The sequence below is a fragment of the Palaemon carinicauda genome, chromosome 33 (genome assembly GCF_036898095.1).
Source record: "Palaemon carinicauda isolate YSFRI2023 chromosome 33, ASM3689809v2, whole genome shotgun sequence".
NCBI classification, from domain to species: Eukaryota; Metazoa; Arthropoda; class Malacostraca; order Decapoda; family Palaemonidae; genus Palaemon; species Palaemon carinicauda.
In genome coordinates, this window is record NC_090757.1 from 24,389,270 (window position 1) to 24,406,769 (window position 17,500).

A 17,500-nucleotide genomic window follows, 5' to 3' on the forward strand; every position below is an offset into this window, starting at 1 on the left:
AGCAATCTCAGCCTGCATGTAATCTTAGATGGCATCATCATCGTTGCGAGGCTGTTCAAGGCATTCTAATACCTTCGTCTCTCTCTCTCTCTCTCTCTCTCTCTCTCTCTCTCTCTCTCTCTCTCTCTCTCTCTCTCTCTCTCTCTCTCTCTCATTTCTTAATGGTAGTCTCTCTTCCACAAGGATGGAAACTAGGCAATGTTCCTCCAATCTACAAGAAGGGACCAAAAGAACCTGACAACTACAGACTAGTGTGTTTAACTTCAGTGCCTTGCAAAATTTTTGAATCTATTATAGTACATTCAATAGTAGAATATATAGAGAAAAAAACATTTTCTGATAGACACCCACATGCTTTCAGACAAAAGAGGTCATGTGTGACAAATCTTTTGGAATTTTTCCACTTCATGTTTAGCATTCATAACAAAAGAAGGGCAATAGGTACTATATACCTAGACTTTCAAAAGGCTTTTGACAAATTTCCGCATGAAAATTTAATGGTCAAAATTAGAGCACTAGGCATCATTGATGAGTCAGCTGAATGGATCGAAGATTGGCTTACAAACAGAAAACAGAGAGTTGTAATCAATGGAGAAGCTTCAAAGTGGGCTGTTGTAACAAGCGGAGTACCTCAAGGATCCGTCCTTGGACCAGTGCTATTTCTGATCTATATTAACGACATAGATTTAGGATTAAGTAGTAGAATAGCTAGATTTGCCGACGATACTAAATTGGGCATAAATGCTGCGACCTCAAAAGACGTAGAAGCCTGAAGAGAATGGTCCAGAAAATGGCAAATGCCTTTCAACTGAGGGAAATGTAAAGTTGTGCACACAGGTTATTTTAACCCACAATCAGATTACTCACTGCTGGGTAATGAAATAGAAGGTGTGGAACAGGAGGTAGATTTCGGTATTATAACCAGCAAGGATTTGAAGTTCACCAAACAGAGCATAAAAGCTGAAAAGAAAGCACAGAAACTAGTAGGCTACAGAAAGAGACCATTCAAATACAGAAACAAAGACACTGTACTACAAACCAATGGTAAGACTCCGTCTAGAATACGGAGTCCAATTCTGGGCTCAAATTATTCAGAAGGATATAGATAGACTGGAAGCAGTACAAGCTAGGGTCACTAAACTAGTTCAAATACTAAGGCAATATGGATATTGACGGAGAATGGAATGTTTGAACTTATTTGATCTACAAACTCGACGACTATTGGACAGCTAATAGAGGCATTCAAAATTCTTAAAGGAATAACAAATGTAGATTGCAACAACGTGGCATTTTTTATATATAAAATAACAAATACTTGGAATAGACTTCCAGCGGATGTAGTAAACAGTAACAGGGTGAACGAGTTCAAGAATCTCTCTCTCTCTCTCTCTCTCTCTCTCTCTCTCTCTCTCTCTCTCTCTCTGTAACATCCCGTGGTCGGGCGGTCTCCATTACAAAATCAGATATTATTTCTGAGTTTCTTTGTCTGTCTGGAAATGCTGAAAAGAACGAGAGATTCAAGACTAAGATGAAAATGGGGAGATGCTGGCCACGTTTTCATAATCCGAGATTTTTGAAAGCCAAATGAAATATGCTCCTGTTCAAACAAGCACAATGGCTACGGGGTTGGCTTTTATTTAAATGGTATATGAACAGGATACCACGTTATGCATACTCAGAAAATTTTGAATATTTTCATATGTATTTTTATGAATAGGTGATATGTAGATAAGAGTGAACGTTTGTATGTTGATCAGTGCACGATTGCTATTTTGTTTTATTTGTAATTATTGAATATATATGTATATGTATATATATATATATATATATATATATATATATATATATATATATATTATATGTATGTATGTTTGTGTATATGCATACACACATGTACTATATGTATACCTACATTCTACATATATGCATAAATATATGTATATGTATATATATATATACATACATACATACATACAGTATGTGTATAAGTAAATCTGATAAATACTGTATATATATATATATATATATATATATATATATATATATATATATATATATATATATATATATATATATATATTTTTGGGCTCAAGCCATGTCGTCCTGATGGAAGTTCCTATAGGGTAGCTTCCTAGGGTATATTACAACTACGGCGATATTCCCAGAGAATTTACCTTAAGGTACCAGAATTCTAACTCCTGGAGCGAGTATCCCTCGTGAAAGGGATATCGCGACATATCAGAGGACGTATTCTAGACACGTCACATGGCAATCTAAATCCTGGACAGAGATTTCGTCTCGTAGGAGGTGATTGACGAGATACGAATTCGGGAAAGAAAAAGGGGGAGCCGCTCCCAAGGCTTCCCTATCCCCCGATTCGTATGCGTGCCTGGCGCCAATCCTGGCGCCATCTGTATTCCTTTTTGCGTAGCTTAACAACTCGGTGTTTTTTCCTGTTTTTCTCGCAAATCTTGGATTTATTCGACTTTTCATGGCTTCTTCGTCTTCGTCGGCCTCTGATAAGTTGAGTATAGTGTCTGTTATGTATAAATGTAGGCTCTTGGTAAAATTTTGAGTGATTAATAGGATTAATCTTTGATACAAGAGCCGTAGCCTACCAGAGGTGTCCTGGACACTGTCGCTCACTAGGTATAAATTAGTTAGTCAGAGCGACATTCCTGGTTGTTTTGCTTTAATAAATTTTAGCTATTTAGCATTACATAGGATTTCCTTTCGTGCTTAGTATTATTTGGCGAAGTATTCGCCATTCTGGCCTACGCTAGGCCATGTAGCCTAGTCGTTTGGTCCTAGTACTTCATGCATGATTTTGGTTTTTCCGAGTGTAATTAAAATTTTATTGAAGCTTTAGGCTATATTTTATACATTTTAGACTGTGTGGAATATTTCCAAGATTGTATACGTGTGAGTTTCGGTGAATTAGGTAATCGATTCTCTTGGTGCCTAGGCTAATTGCTTATGGAGCCTTAGTATACTTTATCATACTCCCCGGTTGCTTTCTTTTCTTCGGAGAAGGTATGCAATCCCTTTCCCTCTGTTTAAGCCTTGGGCTTTTCCCTAAGTGGTTTTTTCCGAATTTATTTTCGATAAAACTATACTAGGGTGTTACTGTACCTTCCTGTTCCTGTAGTTATGGTTCAAGAGGGACAGAACAACAGAGTTTTTAGTCTGAGTCTGTGTTGTCTGGCTTGGGGCAGAGTCCCCCTCGCTGACCTAACACATACAAAGGGAGCTTAGCTCCCTTAGGTCACTACCGAAGGTTTCTGTAGTTATGATTCCTTCTTTTGTGATCTACCAGACTAGTCCTGTTGCTGTTCTCGGGGGAGGATAAGTTCTTCCCTTGGGAGTAGCAACACCTTCCTTGCTTTGGTGCTCTGGAAGCTTGCAAGTATTGCTGGCCTTTCCCCTTAGATCTCCCTTAGGCTAAGATAAGTTTCTTGGCTGCGGGTGATCTGTCACTAAAGCAAGGTTGGCAGGACCCTCTTGTCCCTTCCCCCTCTATCTCCGTAATGGCCTAGCCATTACTGTACTGTACCTTGCCGGCCGGCAGAGCTGGCCGGCAGGGGTCTTACTGTACTGTACGTCGTTCTACTTCTGGACCTAGTATAGGTTGGGATGTGGAATTGACTCAGCCCATTGCCGGCCGGCAGAGCTGCTGGCCGGCAAGGGTCTTATGTTTTCGAGTGCTGCCCGGACCTCTCTTGGTCCCTCATCCATGCCTGCCGGCAGAGCCGGACGGCATTGGTCAAGGAAGCCTGAATTAGTTTCTCCCCTTCCTTATATGCACTCTTTCGGTTGCCGGGCTTGGAGGTTGTGTACACTCTTATCCCGGCATCCATTCTATTTTTCTTCTAGTGCTGTACCTGTCCCGGCTGCCGGCCTATGAGGCCGGCAGCCGGGCAGGTGTAGTCCTCTGGTTCTTTTGCTGCCGGCTGGCATCGGTCTTGTACCTTTGCCGGCCGGCTTATGTCAGTCCTTGTCTGCCGGTCACCAAGAGTGTGGCCGGCAGCTGGGTACTACCTTGTGTAGTTGCTGGCCGGCAGCCATTGCCGGCCAACACTGGCTGTTACCGGCCGGCAGTTGCTGCCGACCGGCACAGGCATTTGAACCAGAGTGCTGCCGCCCTATAGCTGTTAAGTAGTATACTTTAAAGCTAGTTGTGATGTGTGCCGGCCGGCAAAGGCAGGCCGGCACACATCCCCCTATACTGTACTAGTATTCTTCTGTATAGCATATACAGTAAGAAGAAAACTATAGTAAAGGTTTTGGTACAGCACTGTATCTTCTAACACTATTGTGTTTTCTTGCACATCCCTTTGCTGTTGCCCTCAGATAGGAAGCTGAGTTCTTCCCTGTCTATTATCCAGGATTTTAAAATCATTGCTTAGGTGTGAGCTCCACCTGTTTCCTCTGGAAACCTTGCATTGGTTACTCTAGAAGAGATAAACCATTTTTGATTTTATTATCTGGAAGGCTGCAACAATGGGTTGTGAGGGAAACACAAGTGTGTGTCTTTCCTTTCTGAATTGTTATGCTATACTATGCATATCCAGTGATACATAGTTCACTTGATACTCATGGAAATTTCTTCTCTTTACAGAAGGACACTCCGAAGTGGGGAAGTGCTTTCTGCAATGTCAGCAGCAAGAACCTCTGCGGACATGAGTTTTGTAGGAGACACGCAGCATACGCTGTCTCCAAGGATGATCTGGGGACCCTCAGTATGTACTGTGTGCACTAACCTGATTATTGAGACATTTAAATAGCTAGGAAGAAGCTTCGTACCTGGGTAAGGGGCTTCCAAAAGAACACTTCTGGCCTTATCTTCCAAGTGAGAAGATGAGGGCGTATCTTTTCCCTAAGGCATCAGCTGATGCAGTGATTCCCCAGCCTCAAGAGGAGATCCCCTAAGTTCAGATCCAGGTGGATGCTGAAGTCGCGGTCGCGATGCAAGACATCCAGCTAAATGACAGGATGTCTGATGTGGACGGGTGTCAGGAGGAAGACCTCCTGGCAGAAGCCCAGGATGAAGTTCAAGCCCCTCTACATCGACCGGTCTCCCAGTTGAGCTGGGACAGGCCCTCTCTTCTATTGTTGGAATGATCCAACAAATGCAGAAGGAGAATCAGGAGAAGGCGGCTGCAATGGAACTGCGAATGCAGTGCCTTGCAGAATCACATGGGCCCCAGAAAAAGCTCAATGTGAAAGACCTTCCCTTGTGCTCAGATGCTAACCCATGGAGGTATGCTGAGCACATGCCGATGACGACTTGAAACATCGTCATCTCGGATAAGCTGGGCTCAGTTCCCCTGGAGGGTGGAATTCTGGCCCAGCAAGGCATCATATCCGGACTGTTATGTCCGGCTGAGGAAGGAACCAGCTTCAAAGGAGGAGACAGAGCCGAAGGAGGTCATAGTGATGGACCATGCTAAGGCTCAAGCTCTACTTTCATCCTCGATGAAAGAGAGGGGCTTCTCTAACTCAAAGGTAGCTGCATTGAATAGGAAGCTCCCTTCCTTTGTGTCCTCGCCTACTAGAGCCTTCCCCCTTTTACAGAAAGGGTTTCTGGCTGTACTAAAAGCAATCGAGGCCGGCAAGTCTTGCCCCTCCCTAGAGGAGTGTAAACCCTTGTCGCTGGCCCTGCCTATGGGCCACAAAGACTGGAAGGACGTCCATCTTACGTTCTCAGTGGGAAAGTTGGAGGCTGATATTGCCGGACGTCAGTTCGGCAAGGACCTCCCTAAGCTGTCTGACTTTCTTTTGCGAAGTGAGTTCGATACAAAAGAAAGACTGACTGCCTCAATGTCTCTTCAGACTACTCTCGAGACGATGGCAAGTGACCCCAAGGTCCATGAAATGTTCATGGTAGTGGCCAAGCCTCATCTGGCCACAGTGACGAAGGACCTTTATGGCTTCGTCAAGGCAAGGAGAGCTTGTAGGGAGTTCGTGTTTACCTCGGCTACGGTGAGGCACGAGCTAAAGAAACTAATCTCCTCCAACATTTGGAGAAAAGACCTTTTTCCCTACCGACTTGGTCAAAGAAGTTGTTGATAAAGCCGCCTTGGAGAATAGAAACCTTCTCCAGAAGTGGGGCCTGGCTATCAAAAGAAAGTCTTCCCCGGATGAGGGTCCTCAACCAAAGAGGAAGACTATGAGGACTAGGCTACCGTCTCGGCCAGCCAAGCCTCTTAGACAGCAACAGCAACGGCAATTGCCATTGCCCCCAGTGCCCCAGATCGTGGCACAAACCCCGACCACCTTTCAGTGGGTACCCCAGGCCGTGTCGACACAGTCCATGGCAGTCACCCCAGCGTTCGAAGGGCAGTCTACTTCCTTTCGAGCAAAGCCTAGAGGAGCAGCCAGAGGCTCGTCTAGACGCCCCTCAAGGGGAAGGGGATTCAGGGGTGGTCGTGGTCAGGAAGGCAAGACCTCAGGACGACAGTCCAAGTGAGGTGATACCGGTAGGAGGGAGACTTCTGAAATTTCGGGATCGGTGGACCTTCGATCCCTGGGCCCACAGCCTACTCAAGAATGGACTGGGCTGGAGCTGGTACAGCACTCCACCCCCGTACCTTCGGTTTTTCCAACACTCCACCCCCGTTATGGAGGAGTACGTTCAAGAACGGTTGGAGAAAAAGGGTGAAGCCCATCAATTTCTAAGGGAGGCTGTTTTGTGTTCCCAAGAAAGACTCGGAAAAGCTCAGAGTCATTCTGGACTTGTCGCCACTTAACAAGTTTATAGTGAATTGCAAATTCAAATTGCTAACACTGCAACACATAAGGACCTTACTGCCCAAGAGGGCATATTCCGTCTCTATAGACTTGTCAGACGCCTACTGGCACATTCCAATTAGCCATCGACTCTCCCCCTACCTAGGGTTCAGGCTACAACGAAGACTATACGCCTTCGGAGCCATGCCATTCGGGCTAAACATAGCCCCAAGGATTTTTACGAAGCTTGCGAGCGTAGCTCTCAAACAATTTCGCCTAAAGGGAATTCAGGTAGTAGCCTACCTGGACGACTGGTTGGTGTGGGCAGCATCCGAGACAGAATGCTTGCAAGCTTCCAGTCAAGTGATCCAGTTCCTAGAGTACCTAGGCTTCAAGATCAACAGAAAAAGTCTCGACTTTCTCCATCTCAAAAGTTCCAGTGGCTAAGATCCACTGGGACCTTTTGTCACACCGTTTCTCCACCCCGGCGAAGAAAAGGAAGGAGATAGCGGGTTCTGTCAAGAGACTTCAAGATTCCGAAAGGATATCAAGACACGAACAGGAGAGAGTACTGCGCTCTCTCCAGTTTGCTTCGGTGACAGACCCAGTGCTAAGAGCACAGCTAAAGGATGCAATCGGAGTTTGGAGAAGTTATGCATCAAACGCGTGAAGAGATCTGAGAAGACCAGCCGCTTCGGCTAAGTACTCTTCTCAGGCCTTGGTCCCAAGCCAGACATCTAAAGAAGTCAGGTTCTTCTTCAGCCACCTCCCCCGTCGGTGACGATTCACTCAGACGCCTCGAAGGAGGGATGGGGAGGTCACTCTCATCGGAAAAAAGTCCAGGGGACTTGGTCCAGGCTATTCAAGACCTTTCTCATAAAACTTTCTAGAAGCTAGGGCAGTGCTCCTTACCTTAAAGAAAGTCTCCCCGCGTCATTCGTTCCACATAAAGTGGTAATAGACAGCGAGGTAGTTGTGAGATACTTGAATCGACAAGGATCGAGGTCACCACCTCTCAACCAGGTGATGTTGGCCGTCTTCCGATTGGCGGAAAAGAAGAAGTGGTACCTGTCGGCAGTTCACCTTCAAGGAGTCCGCAATGTGACAGCGGACGCTCTATCCAGGTTCACACCGATAGAGCCGGAATGGTCCTTAGACGCAGGATCATTCTCCTTCATTCTGAATCAGTCCCAGAACTGCAGATAGACCTCTTTGCGACGAAAGACAACAAGAAGTTGCCCCTGTACGTGCCCCGTTCGAGGACCCCTTAGCGGAAGCAGTGGACGCGATGTCCCTCGACTGGAACAGATGGTCCAAGATTTATCTGTTCCCTCCTCACAACCTTCTGTTGAGGGTCCTCAACAAACTGAGATCCTTCAAAGGGTAGCGGCAATAGTGGCCCACAAGTGGCCGAACAGCGTTTGGTTCCTCCTGGCATTGGAACTGTAGCTGAAGTTTGTACCACTACCAGATCCAGTTCTGACCCAGCGAGTCCAGAAGTCAACTGTCTGCGCTTCATTACAGAAAACCCGGACCCTGCAGTTCATGATTTTCTCTCCCTAGCGGTGAGAAAGCGTTTCGGGATTTCGAAAGCCAGTATAGACTTCCTTGAGGAATATAAATGCAAATCTACTAGAAGGCAATATGAGTCATCTTGGAGAAAATGGATGGCCTTTTGTCAAGGCGAAGATTCCGCAGGAGATCTAGACAGACTTCTGCTTATCTTTTTTCCCCACCTCCATGGTCAAGGGTTGGCAGCGAACACGATTTCAGCGTGTAAGTCTGCTTTGACAAGACCCATTCTATATGCCTTCCAGGTCGACCTAGGTAACGAGATCTTTAATAAAGTCCCGAAAGCCTGTGCTAGGCTCAGACCTTCAGCACCTCCAAAGCCCATTTCATGGTCTTTAGACAAGTTCTTCATTTCGCTTCTCTGTGAGCAATGAAGAGTGTGCGTTAAAGGATTTGACACAAAAAGTTATTTTCCTATTTTGCACTCGCGTCCGGGGCCAGGGTTAGTGAGATTGTAGCCTCTCGAGAGAGGCAGGTCGTGTTCAGTTCCTGGATGGGGAAGAACTGAACCTGTTTCCGGATCCTACGTTTCTCGCCAAGAATGAGTTACCCACCAACAGGTGGGGTCCCTGGAGAATCTGCCCTCTGAAAGAAGATGCATCTCTATGTCCAGTAGAATGCCTAAAGGTCTATCTTCATAGAACTTCAGACTTCAAGGGTGGTCAACTATTCAGGGGAGAAACATCAGGCTCAAATTTATCTCTGAATCAACTCAGAGCGAAAATCACATATTTTATTCGCAGAGCGGATCCTGACAATACACCCGCAGGTCACGATCCGAGGAAAGTTGCCTCATTCTTAAATTTCTTTAATTGTATGGATTTTGAACATCTCCGTTCATACACTGGCTGGAAGTCTTCCAGAGTGTTCTTTCGCCACTATGCGAAGCAAGTAGAGGAACTAAAAGAGATCTGTGGTAGCAGTGGGTCGCGGTGTTAACCCTACTGTTTAACTCTACAGTGGTGGGACGATTAATTCCAGGGTGAGTGTGTAGTTACATACTGTACTACAAACTAAGTGAGGGCACTGTGTTGCCCATCCAGACTGTTCCATTTCCGAAGGTGAACCTAGCATAAGTGCAGACATGTGTGCCGAGCGTTTCTAACGCTAATGTCATTGATTTGTAATACAGGCTTTTATGACTTGGATACCTCGGTATCTTAAAAGTGGCATCTAATGTTTTTTCTTTCAGACAAACAAGCTCTGTTTACTATCATACTTATGCTTAAAGTTTTGGGTTATCCTCTTCTATATATATATATATATATATATATATATATATATATATATATATATATATAATTGTGGTTAACCTGTCTATTTATTGCCTGTCAATAATCTGGTTCTTGAGAACCTTGCGTCTCCTTCACCTGTGTCAATTTATTGGTATAATTGAGCATTCATTCTATGTACCTTATCTGGGATAATTCTAATAGAATTGTTCCTTTATGCAAGCTATGTTGCATTGGTTTTCCTCCTATGCGGATATAAAACCTTTGTCCAATACAAGTATTGTGCGGAAAACTGGTCGATATTTCATATTGACGCAGTTGTCCTTTACAAACTATGCTTTACTTAATATAGGGCGAGACCACTATATTAGCTTGCCTGGTATTCATACATAGATATATGTACTCTTCGAGACTTTTCCAGAGTCTAGTAGGACTCTTCCCTGTAGGGGGCAGGAAGCTCTAACATAGTTTATAGTTAGTTGAAAAGATGTATAACGGTAACATCTTAGGTCTCTAGGTCTAGTCGACCGGGAAAAAATTACCTCCGGGGAGTACGGCACGTTCTGAGAATCCACAGATACAGTAATGCTCTGGTACACTTCCCTCAGGACGACATGGCTTGAGCCCAAAAAACGGATTTAGAGCGAAGCGAAAAATCTATTTTTGGGTGAGATAGCCATGTCGTCCTGATGGACCCGCCCTTGCCTTTCTAAGAAAGGGCTGTAGGACCCCTTCCTACATACAGTATCTGTAGCACCTCGTGTACGCTACAAGGAATACAGATGGCGCCAGGATTGGCGCCAGGCACGCAAACGAATCGGGGGATAGGGAAGCCTTGGGAGCGGCTCCCCCTTTTTCTTTCCCGAATTCGTATCTCGTCAATCACCTCCTACGAGACGAAATCTCTGTCCAGGATTTAGATTGCCATGTGACATGTCTAGAATACGTCCTCTGATATGTCGCGATATCCCTTTCACGAGGGATACTCGCTCCAGGAGTTAGAATTCTGGTACCTTAAGGTAAATTCTCTGGGAATATCGCCGTAGTTGTAATATACCCTAGGAAGCTACCCTATAGGAACTTCCATCAGGACGACATGGCCATCTCACCCAAAAATAGATTTTTCGCTTCGCCAAAATCCGTTTTATATATATATATATATATATATATATATATATATATATATATATATATATATATATATATATATATATATATATATATATATGTGTGTGTGTGTGTGTGTGTGTGTGCGCGCGCATATGTATGTAACCACATATTTGTGAAATGTGGTATGACATAGACTCACATCATAGCAAATATTTAAATGCCTAATCTTTCATACCATTTATCCATCTGCTAAATACAAACGTTGGACTGCATTTAACAACTGCATACAGTTGACGATGTGTTTCCCTATTATCATTATTTTTTTTCCTTTTTTTTTTTTTTTTTTTTTTTTTTGCGTTTCATTTATTTGCCCTATTTTTATTCCTTTGAATGACTCATGATTTTGACCACTTACCTTTATTTCCTTATCCTAACCTATTTCCCATACTTTAGAATAAACGTCCTTTGATATGCATGTTTAATTAGGCTACCTGTTTTATCATTATTTTATTTTTTGTAATTACAAGTAAATTCCTCCCACTGTCTTATTCCAGTTATTGAATTCCCCATAAATGACCCACCCACTTCTCTAGATTCACCTGGTGCACTGTAGGTATTTCATAAGGGTCTTCACCCACTTTTTATCTCTCTCTCTCTCTCTCTCTCTCTCTCTCTCTCTCTCTCTCTCTCTCTCTCTCTCTCTCCTTACCTGGAGCTGGGCTTGGTTGGATATCTTGATCTTCTTATCCATGTGGACGATTTTGTAATGGGCGGTGATGAGGGCGTCCCACTCGTGGTCCTTGAGGGTGATGGGGGGAGGGGAGTCCAGGTCGTCGTGGCAACAGGACTGGATGAACTGTTCCACGTGGGCCAGGGCTTGGCGGACCCTCTTCATGGGGACCTGCAAGATTTGGGGAAGCTCTTGATAGTGGACCTCGTCTGTGATTAGAAGATTTGGAAGTGCGGTCTATGTCAGAGACTATTTAGGTCAAAATCTAAAAACTTAAAGATTGTAGGTCGTCGATAGTATGTGATTTTATGTCGTTAATGGTTTGGTCGTAGATCCATTATTCCTCCAAGGGTCGTACTAATGATTTGATGGAGGTTGATAGGTTGAATCCAGAATCCAGCCATGAAAAATTGGATATTTGTTGATTCTCTAAAACGCGAATAACGTTTGTTTTGAGTTACTTTGTATTGATTTTTAAGGACTTCAAAATAATGTCAGAGATGCAGACAAATATTGCTGATATTCAGACTAAAAATAACGAGGAAAATGCAAATACATTTAGGAGAGAAAAGGTATATCCTAGATTTCAGCTTTCAATTAGTCACTTATCCATATATGGTCCAGAATTGTCCATTACTTTTTTTATTACTTTGCATCATTAGATAACCTATTGTATTATCAGCCATATATACATTAAAGATAAAGAAGTTCCCATTATTAATATATCTATTGTATAAAAAAAATTTCCATTTAAGGAGATCAAGGACTGGCTTCTGTAAGGGATTGAGGCACTATAAAACTAAAGGACACATTTGCAAATTTAAAAAAAGATAACTCCGTAAGTGTACATAAGCATTATCAAGGTTTATAGATTCTATATATATCTAGACCTTGGTGGGCATTATGTACTCAGGGGCCTTTAGTAACGACCCTTCGTCCCCTGAGTACCTCCACGTTTTAACTCTACTTTGCCTCCGTTCCAGCTTCCTTTCTGCCACAATGCTGTTCAGGCTGTTTTCTTTTTTTTTTTTTTTTTTTTTTTTACATTTTACCTTGTGGATTTATTTTTTACCTGGTGGTTTTAATTTTTGCCTTGTAGTTTTAATTTTTACCTTCTGGTTTTAGTTTTTACCTTGTAGTTTTAATTTCTACTTGTAGTTTTAATTTTTACCTTGTGGTTTTTATTTCTACTTTGTGGTTTTAGTTTTTACCTTGTAGTTTTAATTTCTACCTTGTAGTTTTAATTTTTACCTTGTGGTTTTTATTTCTACTTTGTGGTTTTAATTTTTACCCTGTAGTTTTAATTTCTACCAGCTTCCTTTCTGCCACAATGCTGTTCAGGCTGTTTTTTTTTTTTTTTTACATTTTACCTTGTGGATTTATTTCTTACCTGGTGGTTTTAATTTTTGCCTTGTAGTTGTAATTTTTACCTTGTGGTTTTAGTTTTTACCTTGTAGTTTTAATTTCTACTTGTAGTTTTAATTTTTACCTTGTGGTTTTTATTTCTACTTTGTGGTTTTAGTTTTTACCTTGTAGTTTTAATTTCTACCTTGTAGTTTTAATTTCTACCTTGTAGTTTTAATTTTTACCTTGTGGTTTTTATTTCTACTTTGTGGTTTTAATTTTTACCCTGTAGTTTTAATTTCTACCTTGTAGTTTTAATTTTTACCTTGTGGTTTTTATTTCTACTTTGTGGTTTTAATTTTTAACTTGTAGTTTTAATTTCTACCTTGTAGTTTTAATTTCTACCTTGTGGTTTTTATTTCTACTTTGTGGTTTTAATTTTTACCTTGTAGTTTTAATTTCTACCTTGTAGTTTTAATTTTTACCTTGTGGTTTTTATTTCTACTTTGTGGTTTTCATTTTTGCCTTGTAGTTTTAATTTTTACCTTGTAGTTTTAATTTTTACCTTGTGGTTTTAATTTTTACCTTGTGGTTTTAATTTTTACCTTGTAGTTTTAATTTTTACCCTGTAGTTTTAATTTTTACCTTGTAGTTTTAATTTTTACCTTGTGGTTTTTATTTCTACCTTGTGGTTTTAATTTTTAACTTGTAGTTTTAATTTCTACCTTGTAGTTTTAATTTCTACCTTGTGGTTTTTATTTCTACTTTGTGGTTTTAATTTTTACCTTGTAGTTTTAATTTCTACCTTGTAGTTTTAATTTTTACCTTGTGGTTTTTATTTCTACTTTGTGGTTATAATTTTTGCCTTGTAGTTTTAATTTTTACCCTGTGGTTTTAATTTTTACCTTGTGGTATAAGTGTGCGAATTTCCTCCAGTTTCACATCGGTTCTAAATGGCCTGATAACTAAAACTCCTTGAATTTAAACGGAGAAGCTAGTGTCAGGAAATGTTCAACAGTGCTCATACTCGAGTATGTTATCTAGACAGTAGCTGTTAAACGGGGAAAGTTGACAGTTCAGTTGAATTTGAGTAACAAACATAAAAACAAAGACATAAATCCTTTTATAGTTTATATATCAAATATCTGTTTTAATGTTGTTAATGTTTTTAGAATATTTTATTTTAATTTTTTATTACTTATATCGTTTGTTTATTTCCTTATTTCCTTTCCTCACTGGGTTATTTTCCCTGTTGGAGCCCTTGGGCTTATAGCATCTTGCTTTTCCAACTAGGGTTGTAGCTTAGCTAATAATAATAATAATAATAATAATAATAATAATAATTTAGTACCGTGTCCTTAAACCTACACCAGTGCCTCCTTATCACTCATCCCGGTAACTTGGCTCTATTCTATCCCATCTGTAATTGAATTAGATTATTAACACTGTATGCCACTTTTGAACAAGCCATGGTACGAATTAGATTGCTTCAACATGAAACCCTTCCATGACCCTTATTGACCTGACCCAGGATATCTATTGACCTCGACCTCACCTCTCCATGCGGATCGGAGACCGACTGAGGGCCCAGCATGCCGTAGCGTTCCGTCACCCACTTGAGGACGTTCAGACAGGCTGTCGTTCGGTAGTCGTGGATAAAGGCCGTTCGCTCGTCTTCGTGGCCGATGCAGTAACCCCGGGGGACGAAGGTGTCCACGCTGGCTGCCTCGCTGAACCAGTGCAGCTGTTGCAGGGTCCCGCATAAGCCGTACTGCAAAAAATTATTAGGGGTTATGATGGTAGTAATGTTGATGGTAATGGTAATGATGATAACTCAGATTGGCATGGACGATAGATATGATAATGATAATTATAGTAATGCTAATCCTGATAATAATATTGACTAAAATGTAAGAATGATGATAAAAATTTAAAAAAGAATTCAGTACAAAATGCACTGTCAGCAATATTTATGGAAATAATGATTATGAGATCAGGACAATGATTGAAAATTATGTGTGCAGTTTACAATGCAAGCTATAATCCAGCCGATGAATAATGATAAAAATACAATAGAAAGAGTCCAAAAATAAGTCGTCCTCATTGGATGGCAGCAGCTGTTTAACAGTGCAGTAACATCTTATCAGTGTCACTAAAAGCAAGTCCAGTAAGGGGAACAGTGACGTCAGTGGGCACCACTCAGTGCACTGTAAACACACATATAGGTACACTATATGTGTATATATAATGCATAGTACACATTTTTCTCTTTATAGGGTGTGGTGCTAGAAGATTAAAGCCCTCTAGTTTATCAGTAAATCCTTTAGAGTAAGGTTGCTATACCTTTGCCATTAGTCTGTATCCCAGTAGATTTTTGTACTAATTTACAGTTGAGCAGAGGTGTGACCTCGTTCCTAGTAATCGTCACCCAAGAAACTGTACCATTCAGGCACGAGATCTATCTGCTAACTTCTCCCTACCTTGCAGAGGAGGTAAAACCATGTCTCAGTGTAATCAGAGGTGAGCAGCGTTTATCTGAAAACGGTTGCTCAGTGGGTGCTGTCTCCTTTCTTCATTTTCACCATGTAATTATGGGATGAGTTGCTAGCCCTATGCCACACGACATCACGTCCATCTTTCCCGGCTGTGGTACAACATAAATGACTGACTGGGCATGGCATATAATGATAATGACAGATAATAGATGGACATTAAGAATAACTGAATGGGTCTTTGAGATTGCAAAAGAAGCAGGGGAAGGGAGAGAAGACTATGGATTGACGAAATAAGAAAATTTACAGGTGTGGACTAGCATAGAAAGACCATACTCAGACGGGAGTTGAAGGACATACATGTCTGAGGGATTTGTTCTCGTGGGCTAGTAAAGGCTGATGATATATATATGTATATATATATATATATATATATATATATATATATATATATATATATAAATTATATATATATAAATTATATATATATATATATATATATATATATATATATATATATATATATGTATGTATATATATATATAAATATATATATATATAAATATATATATATATATATATATATATATATATGTATGTATATATATATATACATACGTACATACATACATACATATATATATATATATATGTATGTATATATATATATATATATATATATATATATATATATATATATATATATATATATATATATATATATATATATATATATATATCAGGTTTTAAAGGGTCATTTGAAACTTCGGAAGTTATTCAGACAAGAAATTTCCCCTTGATTCAGTAGACAGAGACTGAATAAGAGATTTTGATCTCACCGAAGCCACAACATTTCAGGGGAAAGACCTTTAGCTTGAACATCATTATGAGAAGATTGAACATGCCACTTCCTCTTGACACCTATATATCTTTTGATATAGGCCTCTTTCCCCTTTAAACTCCAACCCTTCCCCCCCCCAAAAAAAAAAAAATACATCCTTTCCCTTCTACCCTCCCAACCCCCCAAAAATTCGCCCCCCCCCCCCCCCCCGCCACCTCTAACTTCTAAGCTCGTTCATTATTCGTGAATTTCCTGTATTTCTATCACACCGTATCCAGGCTTCTCCTCCCTACGGTATTTAGCGTTAAAAGGCGTTTATGGGTATCTCGGCTCCTGATGTAGGGAACGCTCATATAATCTCTGTTATTTGAGCTTCCTTACGACCTCTATTATATGGTTATCTCGCCACGATTTATTTCTTATAGGGTTGAATGTGACGTCACACACGAGTCGCATTTGGTAGGGAGAAATTTCGTAAGGGATTTTAATATAGTATGGTTTTTCTGAGTGTGTGTGTGTGTATTAATAAGTTGGTTGCTTTTATTAAGATTGAATATTGATATAAGATTTTTATATTTTACGATATTAAAAATCAATAAGTCAATACATACAGTGTATGATTTTTATTTAAGAAAAGGAAATAAAGATTATATTAAACTTGACCTACATGACAGATGAAATCATATAATGAAATTACTGTTCACAAACATTTACTATTCGCCGATATGTTATAAAAGAATTTGCATTTTATACGAACGCAGCCCGACTTCGAATATAGGCTAACAGGCACAATTCATTTTTTCAGGAAGCGAGCAACAACAAACATTGCTTTATCATTCGTTGGACCAAAATATCCCAGAGTCTTTTTAATTCGACCATGTACAGTCCTTTCGCTCTTAGTTCGGGGCATGGGCCGGGAAGGCCATGCATCGCCAAATTGCAGCTGAGATAAACTCTGTAATTGCATTAAGAAGTAAAAGTTAAAGAAAAAGAAGAGCTGCTTAAATGGTTCAACTCATATGAAAGAAAGGGTTGTGGTGGCCGATGTGGTAACGTCCCTGACTGCTGAACGCCAGACTGGTGTTTGAGTCCCGCTCAAATTCGTTAGTTTCTTTTGTCGCTGCAACCTTACCATTGTTTTGATCTAAGGATGGCGGGGGGGGGGTATCCTATAGGTCTATCTGCTGAGTAATCAGGGGCCATTGCCTGGCCTTCCTTGGTCCTAACTTGGGTGGAGAGTGGGCTTGGGCTCTGAGCATATGTGTATGTGGTCAGTCTCTAGGGCATTGTCCAGCTTGATAGGGCAATGTCACTATCCCTTGCCCCTGCCATTCATGAGCGGGCTTTAAAACCTTTAAAATACATAGAAATCTAAACATGAGAGGGTACATGATACTGGAAATACAAAAGAAAGGAATTCCAAAGAGTAGTAGAATAGGGGAAGAAAAGT

At 40.9% G+C, this 17,500-nt stretch overlaps 1 protein-coding gene across 2 annotated transcripts in view; it reads right to left on the reverse strand.

Moving 5' to 3' along the window:
* The window catches only part of LOC137625900 (tubulin glycylase 3A-like), a 103,543-nt gene that overhangs the window by 47,808 nt on the left and 38,235 nt on the right, over positions 1 to 17,500 (reverse strand). For both annotated transcript variants that reach the window (XM_068356869.1, XM_068356868.1), the window contains exons 2-3: positions 14,273 to 14,488; positions 11,353 to 11,544 (exon numbers count right to left, since the gene is read on the reverse strand). In XM_068356869.1, coding sequence (XP_068212970.1) covers positions 11,353 to 11,544; positions 14,273 to 14,311 — 231 coding nt within the window. In that variant the 5' untranslated portion in view covers positions 14,312 to 14,488. The remainder of the gene's footprint in view (positions 1 to 11,352; positions 11,545 to 14,272; positions 14,489 to 17,500) is intronic.